General features: G+C 39.8%; 2 protein-coding genes across 2 annotated transcripts; one reads left to right on the plus strand and one right to left on the minus strand.

Annotated features, from left to right (window-relative positions):
• Window positions 1-2,044: 2,044 nt before the first annotated feature.
• On the plus strand, window positions 2,045-7,977 carry arfrp1 (ADP-ribosylation factor related protein 1). Its single transcript, XM_036531655.1, has 8 exons — window positions 2,045-2,109; window positions 2,600-2,693; window positions 2,938-3,025; window positions 3,389-3,471; window positions 4,093-4,174; window positions 4,326-4,396; window positions 6,686-6,786; window positions 7,401-7,977. The coding sequence occupies exons 2-8, from the start codon at window positions 2,601-2,603 to the stop codon at window positions 7,486-7,488; spliced, it is 606 nt and encodes a 201-aa protein (XP_036387548.1). The 5' UTR covers window positions 2,045-2,109; window position 2,600; the 3' UTR covers window positions 7,489-7,977.
• Window positions 7,978-10,256: 2,279 nt separating this feature from the next.
• LOC118779995 (tumor necrosis factor receptor superfamily member 6B-like) lies at window positions 10,257-13,463 on the minus strand. The gene is made up of 4 exons (XM_036532379.1): window positions 13,434-13,463; window positions 12,777-13,161; window positions 11,049-11,228; window positions 10,257-10,801 (listed from the first exon to the last, which is right to left on the minus strand). The coding sequence occupies exons 1-4, from the start codon at window positions 13,440-13,442 to the stop codon at window positions 10,551-10,553; spliced, it is 825 nt and encodes a 274-aa protein (XP_036388272.1). The 5' UTR covers window positions 13,443-13,463; the 3' UTR covers window positions 10,257-10,550.
• Between the last annotated feature and the right edge of the window lie 1,210 nt (window positions 13,464-14,673).

Consider the following 14,673-nt stretch of genomic DNA (forward strand, 5'->3'; position numbering starts at 1 on the left):
ATTCAACATCACGTTGCTTATGAATGCATTACTATCATACACGGCACACGTACATGTACACTTGTATTAAATTTCAAGCTAAATTGTAACTATTTCATGCTTATGAGAAACGCTTATGTATTTTTCTTACTTAGTGTCATTTGTCTTTTTTATTTTGTAAATCAGTACACTGAAAATGAATATGGACTACTGAGAGCATTTAGAAACCTGATGATGAATTCAGCAAATTTTGCTTTTTAGAAAGCGTCAATGTTTCTAGTGTGGAATTCAACCTTGCACTCAGACATCACTGAAAACAGAGCCACTGACTTGCAGGTAATTTCTCTTTAATTAACTTGTACACCTGTGCTGATATTCTAGAGTTGGGTCTACAAACATCACCAACAGCATTTGTCATTAATAAAGAAAAAATGTTGGTTGTATGTCGCTTATAAGTGTAGTTTCTAATCCTTTGATCCATGCATTGTGGTTTTAATTTGCGGTGTTCGATGAAAGCATAATCCATTTCTGTTGAAAATGTTTATCTTACGCTCGACTCACATATGAATGCATGCTACAGAGATTCTGGGCAGTGAATGCGGTCCTCCCCATTGAACAGCGGTTGATCTGCTAGCTTACATACTCCTTTGGAGACCTCTAGTGGCGAGGACGTGTAATTTACTGGACAAACTTCAGCATAGATCATACATTTACATTTACATTTATTTATTTAGCAGACGCTTTTATCCAAAGCGACTTACAAAAGTGCATACAGTAAGTGTCATACAAGTCCCTTGTAGGACAAATACTTTTACTTTATACTCTCTATCTGTCTTTTATCTCTCTTTTCATTTTTTGTACAAAAGTCAGGAACATGGTCTTGTTACTGTATATACACAATACGTCTGCAATTTAACCAAAATCAAATAAAAGAGTGGCTTGGTACTGTAAAAGAGCGCATTTTTTAATGCATTTAAGATGAAAATTCAGTTTCACCACTTTCCTGTGAATGAGCCATACCTTACATTCAGGGCTGAGTAAACGGATTAAGCAGAACTTTGAGAGAAAAATCTATTTTTATCTTATGAAGTTTGTCAGGTCGTGACATAATCCGCCGCTGGCGAGGAGAGGCTTCTAGAGTACATTAGTGCACTTAAGTAGTCATACAGATAACTGCAATAACACACAACATCTATTATATGTAGGGTGGGGTTAGTATAAAGTGTATAAGCATAATTCGAGTAATTTTCATAAATGTATGCGCTGTTCCTTAACACCAAAGGACCCTTAATAGTGCGTTCCCCTGCTCACGAGTACTAAGCTGCCCAAAATTATTTAGTGGTAAACATAAATGATTACACTATCATACAGTAGGTATACGATCCGTAGTGGGACAATTTGCCAGGGAATACCTCACATGTACGAAGCACCTTCTTGGGGTTTCATACAGAAACACTCACCAAACCATACCCGTTTGTCTAACCCCTGACAATACATGCACCACCTAGACTTATTTAAACGCATCTCATACGGTCAAACGATAAATTGCCACCGTTGATGATAAACGGTTTTCATTGTCTTCTTCTCATAATTTTAATTTGCTCGTGATTGATCACATTATAACGAACCCTGATAGATACGTTGCTGGCTAGCTCACCATCAATTTTAACAGACGGCATATGACAGCTTGTTTGGCTAACACCTGGCCGCTTGCAAGTGAATAGTCAATAGTATTGCTTTGGAATTGTGCTTTTTCAGCGACTTACCTGAAGGGAATATATTTATTGCACTTATGAATGTTTTGTTAGTAAGACCCTTTTTGGACATAATACCAAGTCGTCGGTGCTTCCTGCAAATACAAACCCAACGCGCTAATGCCTGTACACAGCGATGTTGTATCTTTAAACAGACCAAACACTTATCGACAGTGGCGAATACACGGTAGCAAACGCAAAAACCGATTTGCGGTACTGCATGCTGGGTATTGTATTTTAAATGCGGTCGCCCTGCATCCAAGAGACTACAACGAGGCACTTTATTTCACTTCAAGTCCAGCAGTGCATTGCAATTCAGGAAACACTTCCTATTTACTGATGATGGGATTACACGTCTCTAGTTCAACACAGAAGGGTAAGATGTGTAATGTAAAAACGTTTTTTTAAAACACACTGTATACATGTTGATGCATTTTCGATGAAGTTCAGCCAGGGACTACATTCACTCCAGATGCCATTTTTTCTCGTTAAATGGCTTGCTAGTTAGTAAGATCGGGCTGAGACAACTGGTAGCAGGGGGGTTAGCTAGCTAGCATGCTATTTTTCTTTTTGGACTAAAAATTGTTTTAGCTATACAGAAAGCTATCTTGCCAGTTGATTGCTTTTTTTTGTTTATTGTGATTCAATGAAGGTGCATTTTTGTATTTTTTGGCTTGTTAGCTAGCTAGTCTACTTATCTAATGCACTTTAGCATGTTGTGTAAGGTAATTAACTTGCTTAGTTAAATAATTAATGTCTCCAATCAATATTGCTAGCCACAGCTAGCAAGCTGAAAAGTTTGTTACTCCGTTCGTTTTGTCACCCAACAACTGGCTAGCTGTTTGTTTTTGTTTTTTTTTTTTTAGGATGTACACTTTATTATCCGGTCTCTACAAATATATGTTCCAGAAAGATGAATACTGCATTCTGATTCTTGGATTGGATAATGCAGGGAAAACGGTAAAGTATCCTGGACTGAGTGTACTTTACCCGTAGCTCGCTATTTCCCTTCCAACCATTCTTAAGGTAGCCGACTGTATAAAATTTGTTCATTTTCTTAGCGCACGCTGGCTGACAACTTTTGTAAAGTACGTACTCTAAAGACCTGTGATGATGCAACTAGCTACTTGGGAGGAGCGACTCGCGTGATGTCAAACTGCCTGAGAAAGCACCTTTCTTATTTCCCCTTGTGTCTCCCCTTCAGACCTTTCTGGAACAAACCAAGACTAAATTCAGTAAAAACTACAAGGGTATGAGTTTGTCCAAGATCACAACCACGGTGGGTCTGAACAGTAAGTTAACAGCTTTCTTGCTATATGGGTTCAGTTTTATTACATAGGGCGGCAGTGTAGCATAGTGGTTAAGGAGCAGGAGCAGGTTGCTGGTTCGATCCCCGCTGGGACACTGCTGCTGTACCCTTGGGAAAGGTACTTAACCCACAGTTGCCTCAGTAAATATCCAGCTGTATAAATGGATATCATTGTAAAGAACTGTAACCTATGTAAGTTGCTTTGGATAAAAGCGTCTGCCAAATGAATACATATGTATGTAAATGTAAATTACATGCTGGTAATTTCATCAGTAATAGCAACATTTAATAATACAGATAAAATGTATACAGCAGTGTAATTGGCTTGTTCTGTCTGTTTGCACAGTTGGCACAATAGATGTAGGCAAGGCACGCCTTATGTTCTGGGATCTTGGAGGCCAGGAAGAGTTGCAGTCACTATGGGATAAAGTAAGTAGAGTGTGCCTCACCCATTGTCTGTGTAAGGTTTCCGTTCCCTGTGTGTCCTACAAGTTGAGGAATAGACTGGCCTGTTCTCACCTGGTATTGAGAAGCCATTCCGTCTCTATAGCAAGAGACAGACAAGCTGATTCAAAACAGCCCGTAATCATTAATATATCTTGGCAAATCTCCAGGCTCCCTGCATACCCAGTGCATAGCCAAATGGCCTTTAACACATGCCAACACTAGGTCAAAGGCAAACATTTGTCAGGTTCGATGCAGAAGATTGTGCTACAACAAAACGGTGCCCCCACACCAGCACCTGTGGCTCAGAGCTTTATGCAGGAAGCATGAGTTTTAGCTCTTTCTGAGACAATGGCTGCAGAGGCACCAACATGACACCCTTCACCTTTTTCGTTTGAAATGAAAAAAAAAAAGAATATCTTTGTAACTCGGATTCTGGGTGAGCTTAAGTGGTGGAAGTTTCAGAACACTGGAGGAAGTGTGTGTGCATGTGCTCTTGATTTTTACTCGTGCAATCTTCTGATAAAAATGTATTAGTATTTAAATATTAAAGTTATCAAACGCCCTTCCACCCTGGATCTCAGTTCTGATTTCCCTCTCTTACAGTACTATGCAGAGTCTCATGGAGTTATTTATGTCATTGACTCTACTGATGAAGAGAGGCTGTCTGAGTCAAAGAATGCCTTTGGTGAGTATGTTTCATTGATAGAGATATTTGTAAGAAGTACATCATTGTTACCTTATCGTATGTACACTGTTCGTTTTGCTCATTTTTGGCATTGGTCTGTTATGTATTGAGGATTATGAATGTTTGAATGTTTCATTTTTTTTTTCTACAGAGAAAATGATAAGCAGTGAAGCATTAGAGGGTGTTCCTCTTCTTGTGCTTGCCAACAAACAAGATGTGGAAGTAAGAGCATTTAGTATTTCCTAGAAATTAATTTTGTAATGTGCATACACCTTTAATATTGTGAAATGTAATCAAGGATACTTTAATCTCCTGTCAGGCATCAACATCACAGGTAGAGCCCGACCGATGTAGGATTTTTAAGACAGATACCGATTTTGATATTTGAAGATACACCTAATCTGTCACAACGACTACTTTCAATGTAGCATATTCACACCTAGTTTATCCCTTTACAGCACTCTTTTAATTCTATCCAGTGCAAGCTACGAGGAACCATTTTTCAACCACTATTTGGCACCGTCTAAAACGTGCCATCTTAAACTATGCAGTAAATGGATACAGTGACTTAGAGTAAACACTGCTGTTGAATGCCTCTAATACTGCATGACTGTCTGCAATGAGGACTTGCGACTTTGAGATTTCACACTACACATTGAAAGAGAAGCTAGATAGCTTTGCTTGGCTACCAAGCTATGTTAGATACTTGTTCAGCTCGTGTTTATTTACATGTTCCCTCTTGTTTAATAATTTCCAATGCACTGACTGTAACTACAGACATGCGAGGCACAGATATATTTACCATTGCTTCATTTAGGCAGAATAAGTTCAACGCTAGTTTAACTGCTCATTAACGTTAGTGGTCTTCCACTGATAAACATGGCAATAGCTAGCTTTGTGGGTAACCTAATTTAGCAATGGACAGCGATATAAGCTGCTGTAAGCAATGTTGCCAGAGAATTTATAGAAGTGATGAGAGAGAAATGATAGGACCGTTAGGATATTTATTATTATTATTTAAGTAATGCATTTCATGTGACAATTATCAACCTGCCATGAACTACCATGAGCTGTATAAATGGATAACACAACAAAAAAAAAGTATAACGTATGTAAATCGCTCTGGGTAAGAGCGTCTGCTAAATTACGTAATGTAATTCACTCACACATGCAGTGGTCACACCAAACTAAAATATATGCAGTTGCATTCCAAATCCAAAAATCATACCTTTGGCCAATTTTATGTACATTTCCGCAGTGAACTGATAGGTTTGTTTCTTTAAGACCATATATTTTTATTCACCCATAATTTCGAATTGGCTTGTGGTCATGAACATGACTTCACGATTAAAATCGGATATACACAGCAGTAACACAGACAGCAGTGTGTTGTAGTGGTAAGGAACAGGGCTCATAACCAAAAGGTTCGATTCCCCTCTGGGGCACTGCTGCTGTACCCTTCTGCTAAATGACAATAATGTAACATAACCAGTCCCATACATGCACATGTTTGATGTTTATTTTCCCGTAATACTTTCTGACATGATTGAGGAAGACATGTGTAACCTAGTTTTCTCAGTTGATGTGTTGGTGTAGATTTCTACAGTATAATTTGGCATATCGTGTTGTGGCTCAGTTAAAATCCGTCCTGCTGCATAAATTCAGTAAAGAAGGTCTTACAAAGAGCCTGTGTCAGCTGTATGCCTCCAGAGTGTAGGTGTGTGTAACGGTCTGTTTCAGAAAAGCAACGGATTTATTTTCCTTCTCTCACTCCTCTGTGCGATGCAACCACTGAATCATGTGGGGCTGTCATGTGAAAATTGAGAGAAATACAGATGCTCTTGTTAAGCTATATATATCAGAGGTTTCCTAGCCACTTTGGCATTTGCCATCAGAGATGGTAACACCAAATAAGATGCCCTGATTTCTTATAAATGGACATAACCGGAGGAAGTTAAGGAGAACAAGTATTCAGGATGTATTGCCAGAAAGGACAAATGTGAGGACTTCCTGCTTTGCTGGATTCAGTTACTATGTAAACCTGTGTTTTGCCTAATGTAGTGTTTGTATTTCCACTAGATGGAGCCATTTTACCATTAAAGCCAGAAAGTGAACACTGTTTTTTAAAGTATATTTGAAAATCTTGTTGAGTGTTTTTAGTCTGGAGCTGCATCATTGGAGAATTTTTGATATTATTATTATTATTATTATCAATAATAATAATAATAATAGATAATCTGGGAATCACACAGGGTAATATGTAATAGAAATATAACACACACCCACATACAGTTTAAAATAAACGGACTGTAGTTTAGACTGGACTGGAGTAAGTGGAGCTTGTATTCAGTCACTGAAATTCAAAAGACATATTCTTAAGTCCCCAGTCAATGCCAGCGTAATATTTTGAAATGCTCCATTTCATTGCAGTGTTCTGGAACATTCAGTTGTGTGTGTGTGGGTTATCACAGTAGTGCGTGTCCAACCAACAATTTTTTTTTTCCGCCTTAGAACTGTTTATCAGTGCCAGATATTAAAACGGCCTTCAGTGACTGCGCTCCAAAGATTGGGAAACGCGATTGCCTGGTACAGCCTTGCACAGCCCTCACTGGGTAAGAAGTCATACCTTTTTCCTCTTTGTTTTGATGTTATGTGCGTTGTGTTGGTCTTATCTATAAACCATTCTGAGTCAGTTTTGTCGTTGGTTAATTTTGCTCTTCCAAAGAATAGTGAAAATGTCCCATTTGCAGTGAACGAATGTCATTGTCCAGTTGTACTCATGTGCTGTAATGAGATAACAATAGTTACGAAATACGCTCGACGTGTCTGAAAGCCATAGCCACAGTTAAAAGACTCTCAAACAGTGACTATATCACTGACAAAGCAGATGTGTAAAAGTCTTTAGGGGATCACAAGACTTGTTTCACAAACAGCACTGGGAAGGCGTACAATAACACCAGTGCAGGGTGTGTTTGTATAATACACTCATTGGGCACACTTTGACGCACCAGTTTCTAGCTGAAGTAAATACATTGCTTTTCATACTCTCTTGGGAGATTTTTACACAATACTTTGTGAGTAGTATTGTGTGTGTGTGTGTGTGTGTGCGTGTGCGTGCACGCAAGCATGCCTGCATATTTTAACATTAGTGCAACCTATATCCACAACAAATAATATCTTAAAAAAGCAGGTCACAGTAACTTAAAACGTCATTCTTGTTTCTCAGGCAAGGTGTAAATGAAGGCATCGAGTGGATGGTCAAGTGTGTGGTCAGAAACATTCACCGCCCTCCCAGGCAGAAGGACATCACATAGGGAACAAGTTGCCTCCTGCGGCCAGGTCAATCCGACCCTCGACCACCGTGTCGGCATCATCGCTCCTGTCAGTGACATGAGATGAAATATCTTTTTTTTCCTACCCGTGTCCGAATGGCGAAACTGCCTCACTTTTCCTCTGTGAGTGAGCGCACAGGAGGTTCAAGATGGATTATATTAACCCCTCTTTTCTTCTAACATGGATACCACCGTCAAGACATACCACAAACACTCTTCTGTTTTCTTTTTTTTTTCTTCTTCAAGTTTCAAAATGTGTGTGCGTGTAGTATGTAATAGTATATTGTTCTGTTTTGGAAAGCATGCTCTGGCCATCAGATACACACTACTAGGGCATGGAACTGACCTGACCTTCCTTTGTGTTAATTACAACCTTAGAGACTCCATCTGCGTGCAGTTTGCCTTTCTGTGCTAAATGTAAGGCCTCTGTTCAGCCAAACCGCACACTCTTAGTACTTAACTTTGAAGAAAGATTTGAAGCAGGTGTTGTGTTTCTCGTTTTTTGTTCGTTTAGTTTTTTTTATTTATATATTTTTTCATTCATTTCAAGGTTATCATCCATGAATTAATTTCTCAAAGTTCAGAACAATGTATGGTGCATTTAACCTGAACAGAGGCCTACGACTTGTACAGATTTGTTTGTAGTTCATCTGTAAGATAATTCTGGAAAAAATACTGCTCTGTTTTTGGTTGACAAATAAACAAACAATCTGAAGTTATAGATATGTTCTGCAAAATTGAAAATCATGGCCTTTTTGAATGAACTGTGTGAGTGTGAGCCGCAAGTGAAGTGTATGTTATGATGGTATTGCGTCTGTCTTGCACACTCCACCGGAAGTAAACATAAAACATATTCTTGTGGAACAAGGAAGAAATTATCAGGTGTTCAGCTTTTTCGGTTATCTTGTTGACAGCCAGAAACAGCAGACATAAATAACCTCCCGCCCACCTGCTTGCAGGTTCAGTGTAGGTTGTACCCCTGCTCATGTATTTCAAGGTGCTCTTTTTTTTTTTTTTTTTGTATTTTTATACAGCAAGACCAAGCAGGTAAGCTTCATAATGGGCAAAGATTAGAGTTTTTGTTGGCTGTCAGTGGAAAATATTTCCTGCAAGGAATATTCCAGGATTTTGGTAGAGCTGTCTAACTAGCTGCACATGCAATCTACTTTTTTACCTTAGACATGGATCATTTACATTTACATTTATTCATTTGGCAGAATCTTTTATCCAAAGCAACCTACAAGTGAGGCGGAGTACAACATAGGCAAAAAGCTGTATAAGCAGTCAACAGTACGAGAAGCACTCTTTGACCAAGTTTCAATAGTTGGCCGGACAAGGTACTAGCTAGTTGGTAGAAACGCAAGTGCATGAAACCATAGATGTGAATTTTTTAAAGAAAAATAAAGTTTAAGGCATAAGAAATTGCTTTAGGTGATAGTGTTTCAGGTGTTCAGGTGAGCTCGGAAGAGCTGTGACCTCAGATGTTTCTTGAAGATAGTGACGGACTCAGCAGAATGGATGTGTGGAAGGTCATTCCACCATTGGGGAACAATGGCGGAGAAGGTTCTGCAAAGTGATTTTGTGTTACGATGTGATGGGAACACCAGATGCCGTTCAGTAGCAGAGCGTAGAGGTCGGGAGGGAACATCTTGTGGAGGGAAGTCTTGTAGTAGTGAGTTCAGGTAGGAGCAGTTTTGTTGAATGTTGTGAATTCAAGATCAAGGCCTTGAACTTGTTGCAGGCAGCTACAGTTAACCACAGTGTTTGCCATTTGAATACTCCTCTTGTAAGAATCAAAGCAGTCCATTTTAAGAATTATTCTGACCTCATTCATATTACATCATACCCGGTGCCACGAGGGGGGCTCAATAGATTTGGTTACATGTTTGAAGAACCCATCCAAAGATACTGCTCAATTAAAGAGAGAAGGAGATTTTTTTTTAAATCACGCGCATGCATTTTATCTGTTCATATGGAAATCTGGTCCTAACAATCAGTCACGTGGGAAAGTGATCATGCTAGCTAACACACAACGTTGCAGCAATGTCGCCAGTAAGCGCTCATTTGGTCACCACGACATTACCTTCTGGCGACGTTCTTGTGACGTTGCAGCAGTGTTTTTAAGAGAATGCTGGGTGGGTGTATGTGCTGGATGTGGGGCATGGCCACAATGCACGGAATGTGGGAACACTCCCTTGACACAAAAGAGAAATAGGAGGTAGGAGGTACTTATAAGCGTGTGCTATTTTTCTCTTTTTTCTTTACCGGGGAATATGTTCAGGCTTGTATCGTGTCTTTGCGGGAGAGTTGCATAACAATAAAAATAATTGTGTTTAATCACAGAGGATGCTTGAGAAATGCCAGGTTAGAATGAGTCGGCTGTCATTTTTAAAGGTCACGTGTTTGATATTTTAGCATGACTCAGTCTTATTCTCACCTTTATTCTAGATTACCATGCCAGTATTGTAAGGCTAAAATAAAAAATCTAAATAAATACATGAATGAATAAAACAGGAATTTATTTTCCCTCAAAAAGAATGTGGATTTTATTAATTCAAGTACTGAAAGATATATGTTAAGATCCATTTGTGTTCTGTCTTATTATTTTTTAAATACAGGGATAATTATATGCCCATTCTACAGTTTAGGTTAAATAATGGATATAGATATTGTCCAATACATACAAGTATAGTACGCTTCGGCAATATATTCAGTTTCCACGTTCCTTCCGTCCTATTGGTCCTTCCTTGTTTAGGAGGTCATGGTTGGTAACAGGAGAGTTTAATGCTTTTTTTTGCGTTCCTGTGCTAGTTATCAGTGTTATATTTTACAACAAGCCCTTCACAAATATGCAAAATCAGATGGTGAATTAGAACAGGCGAAGCTCTTAGTGTGAAACACATAGATGGATATATGATCAAAGGCAAAGGAACATGCAGTGAATGACATAAAGCACTTGTAATGCCAGAGCGTAGAACATTTAGTTTGGGCCTAGTACGTGAGGACAGCACAGCAGCGGTAATTTCCTGTGAAATGCCCTACGATCAGATGTCAAGAAACCACCTCTGTACTTTCCTCCTTAGCCGATGCAATCTTGCTCTTCCCAGAACTTCCAGCATCACGTTGGCGAAGGGTCGGTGCCTGTGTCTCCTCTGAAGGGAGGTAAGCTGGTGCCGTAGATCCGAGCTCTCCTTGCCTGCCTTCCTGATTGTATTCTTGAGTCTTCTGAGCGCCCTTGGATGGAGAGCATACTGGACCACGAAGTCTATTACAGCACTGTCGCACACGCTCCGATCTGTGTGAGAAAAGCAACGTTTTCTTTATTAGTTTATCAGTTTCCCTATTTCTAAATAAGGCTGCACCTGATACATTAGATCGCTTTTCATGTCAGAATGTGGTCCTGCAGATGTCATTTGGGGTTTTATATTGAAATTTGAATGAATTCTCCTATCAAACATGCATGTCACTCATCAAAACAGTTGAATATTTTGTACACGTGTCGTTTTCAAAAAGGAAAAGCAAAAGCAAAACTGAATTCCTACCTTCATCAGTGGTTGTATTCTTACAGGTAGTGCAAAATGTGTCATGCCTCCTGTCACCGGGAATGGCCCTCTCTCCGTGAGCGCACTGAGAATGTTTCTGACAGCCCTCTGAGCTGGAGTGCTCAGCTGAGTAGTATCCTTTCGAGCACGGTGTGCATTGTACATCGGTGTAAGCCGTACCTGCCAGAGATGAAAATAAATCTCTTTATCAGGACTGATGATTTAAAGGATGCTGTTTTTTTTTCTTCCAATGAAACAATTAAACCTGCCGGAGCGGAAATGCTGTATTTACCATTAGGCGCTGTTAGCACAATGTTTGCACTTTCGAACACATGACAGATGTGTACAGGGATCGGAAACTGCTCTACGTAAAGACCACCTGAAGTGGAAGCCGTAATCTTGCTAGCATGCAAGCCATGTTTGCTGTACGTCCCAAATATCTAACAATCTAACAACAGCTTCAGCTCCCTGGAGCCCAATTCGAAATTTTCACATAACTTTCGCTTAGGAGATGCTCTTAAAATGGGTTGCCTTTGCTTGACAAATGCTCCTATCTAGAGCGGCCTACCCAATTTCACATCATCCATTCTGTAACTAGATACGCTATATGGACAAAAGTATTTGGCCACACCTGTTTTTCAGGGTTTTGGCTAGGCCCCTTATCTCCAGTGAAGGGCAATCTTAATGCTTCAGCATACCAAGACATTTTGGACAATGCTATGCTTCCAACTTTGTGGCAACAGTTGGGGAAGGACCTTTTCTATTCAAACATGACTGTGCCCCAGAGCACAAAGCAAGGACTATAAAGACATGGTTTGATGAGTCGTCCAACATCAGTGCCTGACCCCATAAATGCTCTACAGAATGAATGGGCACAAATTCCCACAGAAACACTCCAAAATCTTGTGGAAAGCCTTCCAAGAACAGTGGAAGCTGTTATAGCTGCAAAAGGGGGACCAACTCCATGTTAAAGTATATGTATTTGAATACAATGTCATTACAGTCCCTGTTGGTGTAATGGTCAGGCATCTGAATACTTTTGTCCATATAATGTATATGTATTTGAATACAATGTCATTACAATGTAATGGTCAGGCGTCCGGATACTTTTGTCCATATAGTGTATTTTACAGAGGAAATCTGGGGCAAAGTACCGTCTGCTGCTAACACTACGCCACACTAGATTCCGATTATTACATGCTATGTATTTTCACGGCTGGGTCGTTACTGAGCCAATTTGCAGTGAATACCCTGCCCAGTCGACAATGCTCTGGATTAGGAGTCAAACTGTATCTAGTCGTTCCGCACTTCACAGATTCTCCTTTTAAAAAGACCGTCCTCTCAGTATATATATATTTTTTTTGTCTTATTCAGTTTGCTCAAATTCCATAAACAAAGAAAGCTTTCTCGTTCACGTTGAGCTGCCAGAACTACACCTTACGTGTTAGATCACGCTCGCTGGTTCTGTGCAATCACTTCGCAACTATCCAAGCACTTCTCAGCTGCGCTAAGACAAACTGACATCTGCAGTTCCTGTTCGCTCACACGCGTTATCCTAAACACTGACTGCCGTTAATCGCTACTGGCTTCCCACAGCATCTGGCTCTCCCTCTTGAAACCGGACTGCTCGGGTGAGCTCGACCGTAAGTGCGGAAACTCTGAACGGGGGACCCCGCACTGTGTCGGTGATGTGGGAGTAATGAGGCTTCGTAGTGTCTGCGTACTTACCGTTCTGGCTGACGCCTTCGCCGGGTGGACACGTAGTGTGTCTTGAACAAAACCCAACGTTCAGATAATACCCGGCTTTGCATTCGCACACACGGTTGTACTTGGGGCTGCATTTCACTTTTTCGTACTGCTCCTCCGTACAGAAAACCCCGCAGTAACGACATCGCTCAACGTAGTTCCAAATCTCCGTGTAGTGTCCATCGGGACAATGTCCACACTGTGTCCTCTTGTCTGTAGTGCAGTGGCTAAGTACGTAGGTTCCTGGTGGACACATCTCACACGTCAGGACATCTCCTGTCAGGGCATCTGTTCTCTGGTAAGTTTTTCGTGTTAGCTGGTCACTGTTATGCAGAAACAGTGAGGCCAGCAGCAGGAAAAATGGTTTCTAAGATAAAAAAAAATTAAAATAAATAAACAAACAAACTAAATAAATAAAGAAAGAAAAGATTGCAGTCAAATAGTATTTATTTATTCGTTTTTCCTGGACCCTTTAATAGGTATGGGTCAAATCTACATTGGTTTGAGAATGTCGCTACATCTACAAAACTCCAAAACCGTTAGCTTGCAAAAAGAGACAGTACGAGGTACGGAGTAGTTTGTCGATGACGCGAAACGGCATGGTTGCCAGTTGCAACAGAATGACAAAAAGTTGCTTACCAGATGCATTTTCTTGCTGAAGTGGGTTGTTGATCATCTCCATCTCTGTGATAGTATTATATAGTTCCAGAAAATTTGATGACTAATTTCAGATGATGAGTCACTGATCCTTAAACTGTACACGTCTTGATCATATGTCAAATGTCTTATCAATATCGCGTTTGCACTTTAAGGAGTTTCCATGGGAGACCACTACTATGAAAATATGAGGTCATATTGTCACAGGATACTGTCAGTAAGGCAAAGATGTTCATATTAAAGTAACCTTTACAAAAATGAATTGGTAAATGTATGTAGAGTATAAACCCACTGCCCAGTTACAAAGTTTAGATACATCTCGATGTATTTTTGAATTGTAGTCTTTTCTTTGTTTCTCACGTTTCCCAAACCGTTTTTCCTGGGCTCGTTGAATAAATTTTCACAGATGGAAAAATTGCCCTGTCGAGGACATAGCGCTCATAACAAGGCTGCTAGTTCGACACCCCCCCCCCCCCCCCCCCCCCCCCCCGGGACACTGTACCCTTGGGCAAGGTACTTAAACCAAAATTTCCTACTATAAATATCCAGATGTATAAATGGATAATCTGCAAAACCTATGTAATGTAATGTAATGTAACCTATGTAAATCGCTCTGGTTAAGAGCATCTGCTAAATGGCAATACTGTAATGTAATTATGTAATATACTGTGACACAGCATTCCACGTGTTGCAATTAGACTGGTTTGAAAGAGACAACTTCCTCAGAGTAATACAGGCTCTATAGTGAAGTCATGTGATGTAACATTATAGTAAGGAAGTTGAGGAAAAAAAATTCAAGTGAAGTGTGTGTATTTTTTTTTTTTTTGGTGACAGTTAAATGCTGCGTGTAACATGTCACATCAGTTGGAAATGTGATGGAAACTCCCTTTTTAATGACAGGGTCTTGTGTTTTTTACTTCGGATTCTCTCTGTTTCTCCTCTCTGTCTCTACCCAGCTCTATTTCTGTCATATTCTCTTACTGTAATTATTATATGATCAACAGGATATGTTATTATGTAAATAAATGACATTAGACGTCAGAATATGAAAAAAAAAAAAAAAACACATCAACATTGACAAATTTCAAAAATAAAATAGAGCTCAGTTCTGACAAGCCTAAATATGTAATTTCAACTCAGGGGTCCTGGTCTCTGGTCCCTGGTCCTGGGCAGACACTACAAACCAGGCTCATGTGTGATCTTTGAATTACTGATGTATTTG

This window comes from Megalops cyprinoides, chromosome 6, assembly GCF_013368585.1.
Source record: "Megalops cyprinoides isolate fMegCyp1 chromosome 6, fMegCyp1.pri, whole genome shotgun sequence".
In the NCBI taxonomy this organism is placed as follows: Eukaryota; Metazoa; Chordata; class Actinopteri; order Elopiformes; family Megalopidae; genus Megalops; species Megalops cyprinoides.

What these genes read in the sequence shown, in the direction of transcription:
- arfrp1 (XM_036531655.1), top strand. Translation starts at nt 2,601, where the DNA reads ATGTACACTTTATTATCCGGTCTCTACAAATATATGTTCCAGAAAGAT. An exon ending in AACCACGGTGGGTCTGAACA is followed by an intron (nt 3,026 to 3,388) that starts GTAAGTTAACAG and finishes CTGTTTGCACAG; the next exon opens with TTGGCACAATAGATGTAGGC. An exon ending in TGCAGTCACTATGGGATAAA is followed by an intron (nt 3,472 to 4,092) that starts GTAAGTAGAGTG and finishes CCTCTCTTACAG; the next exon opens with TACTATGCAGAGTCTCATGG.
- LOC118779995 (XM_036532379.1), bottom strand. An exon ending in CGAAGGCGTCAGCCAGAACG is followed by an intron (nt 11,229 to 12,776) that starts GTAAGTACGCAG and finishes CATCTCTGGCAG; the next exon opens with GTACGGCTTACACCGATGTA. An exon ending in GAATACAACCACTGATGAAG is followed by an intron (nt 10,802 to 11,048) that starts GTAGGAATTCAG and finishes TTTCTCACACAG; the next exon opens with ATCGGAGCGTGTGCGACAGT.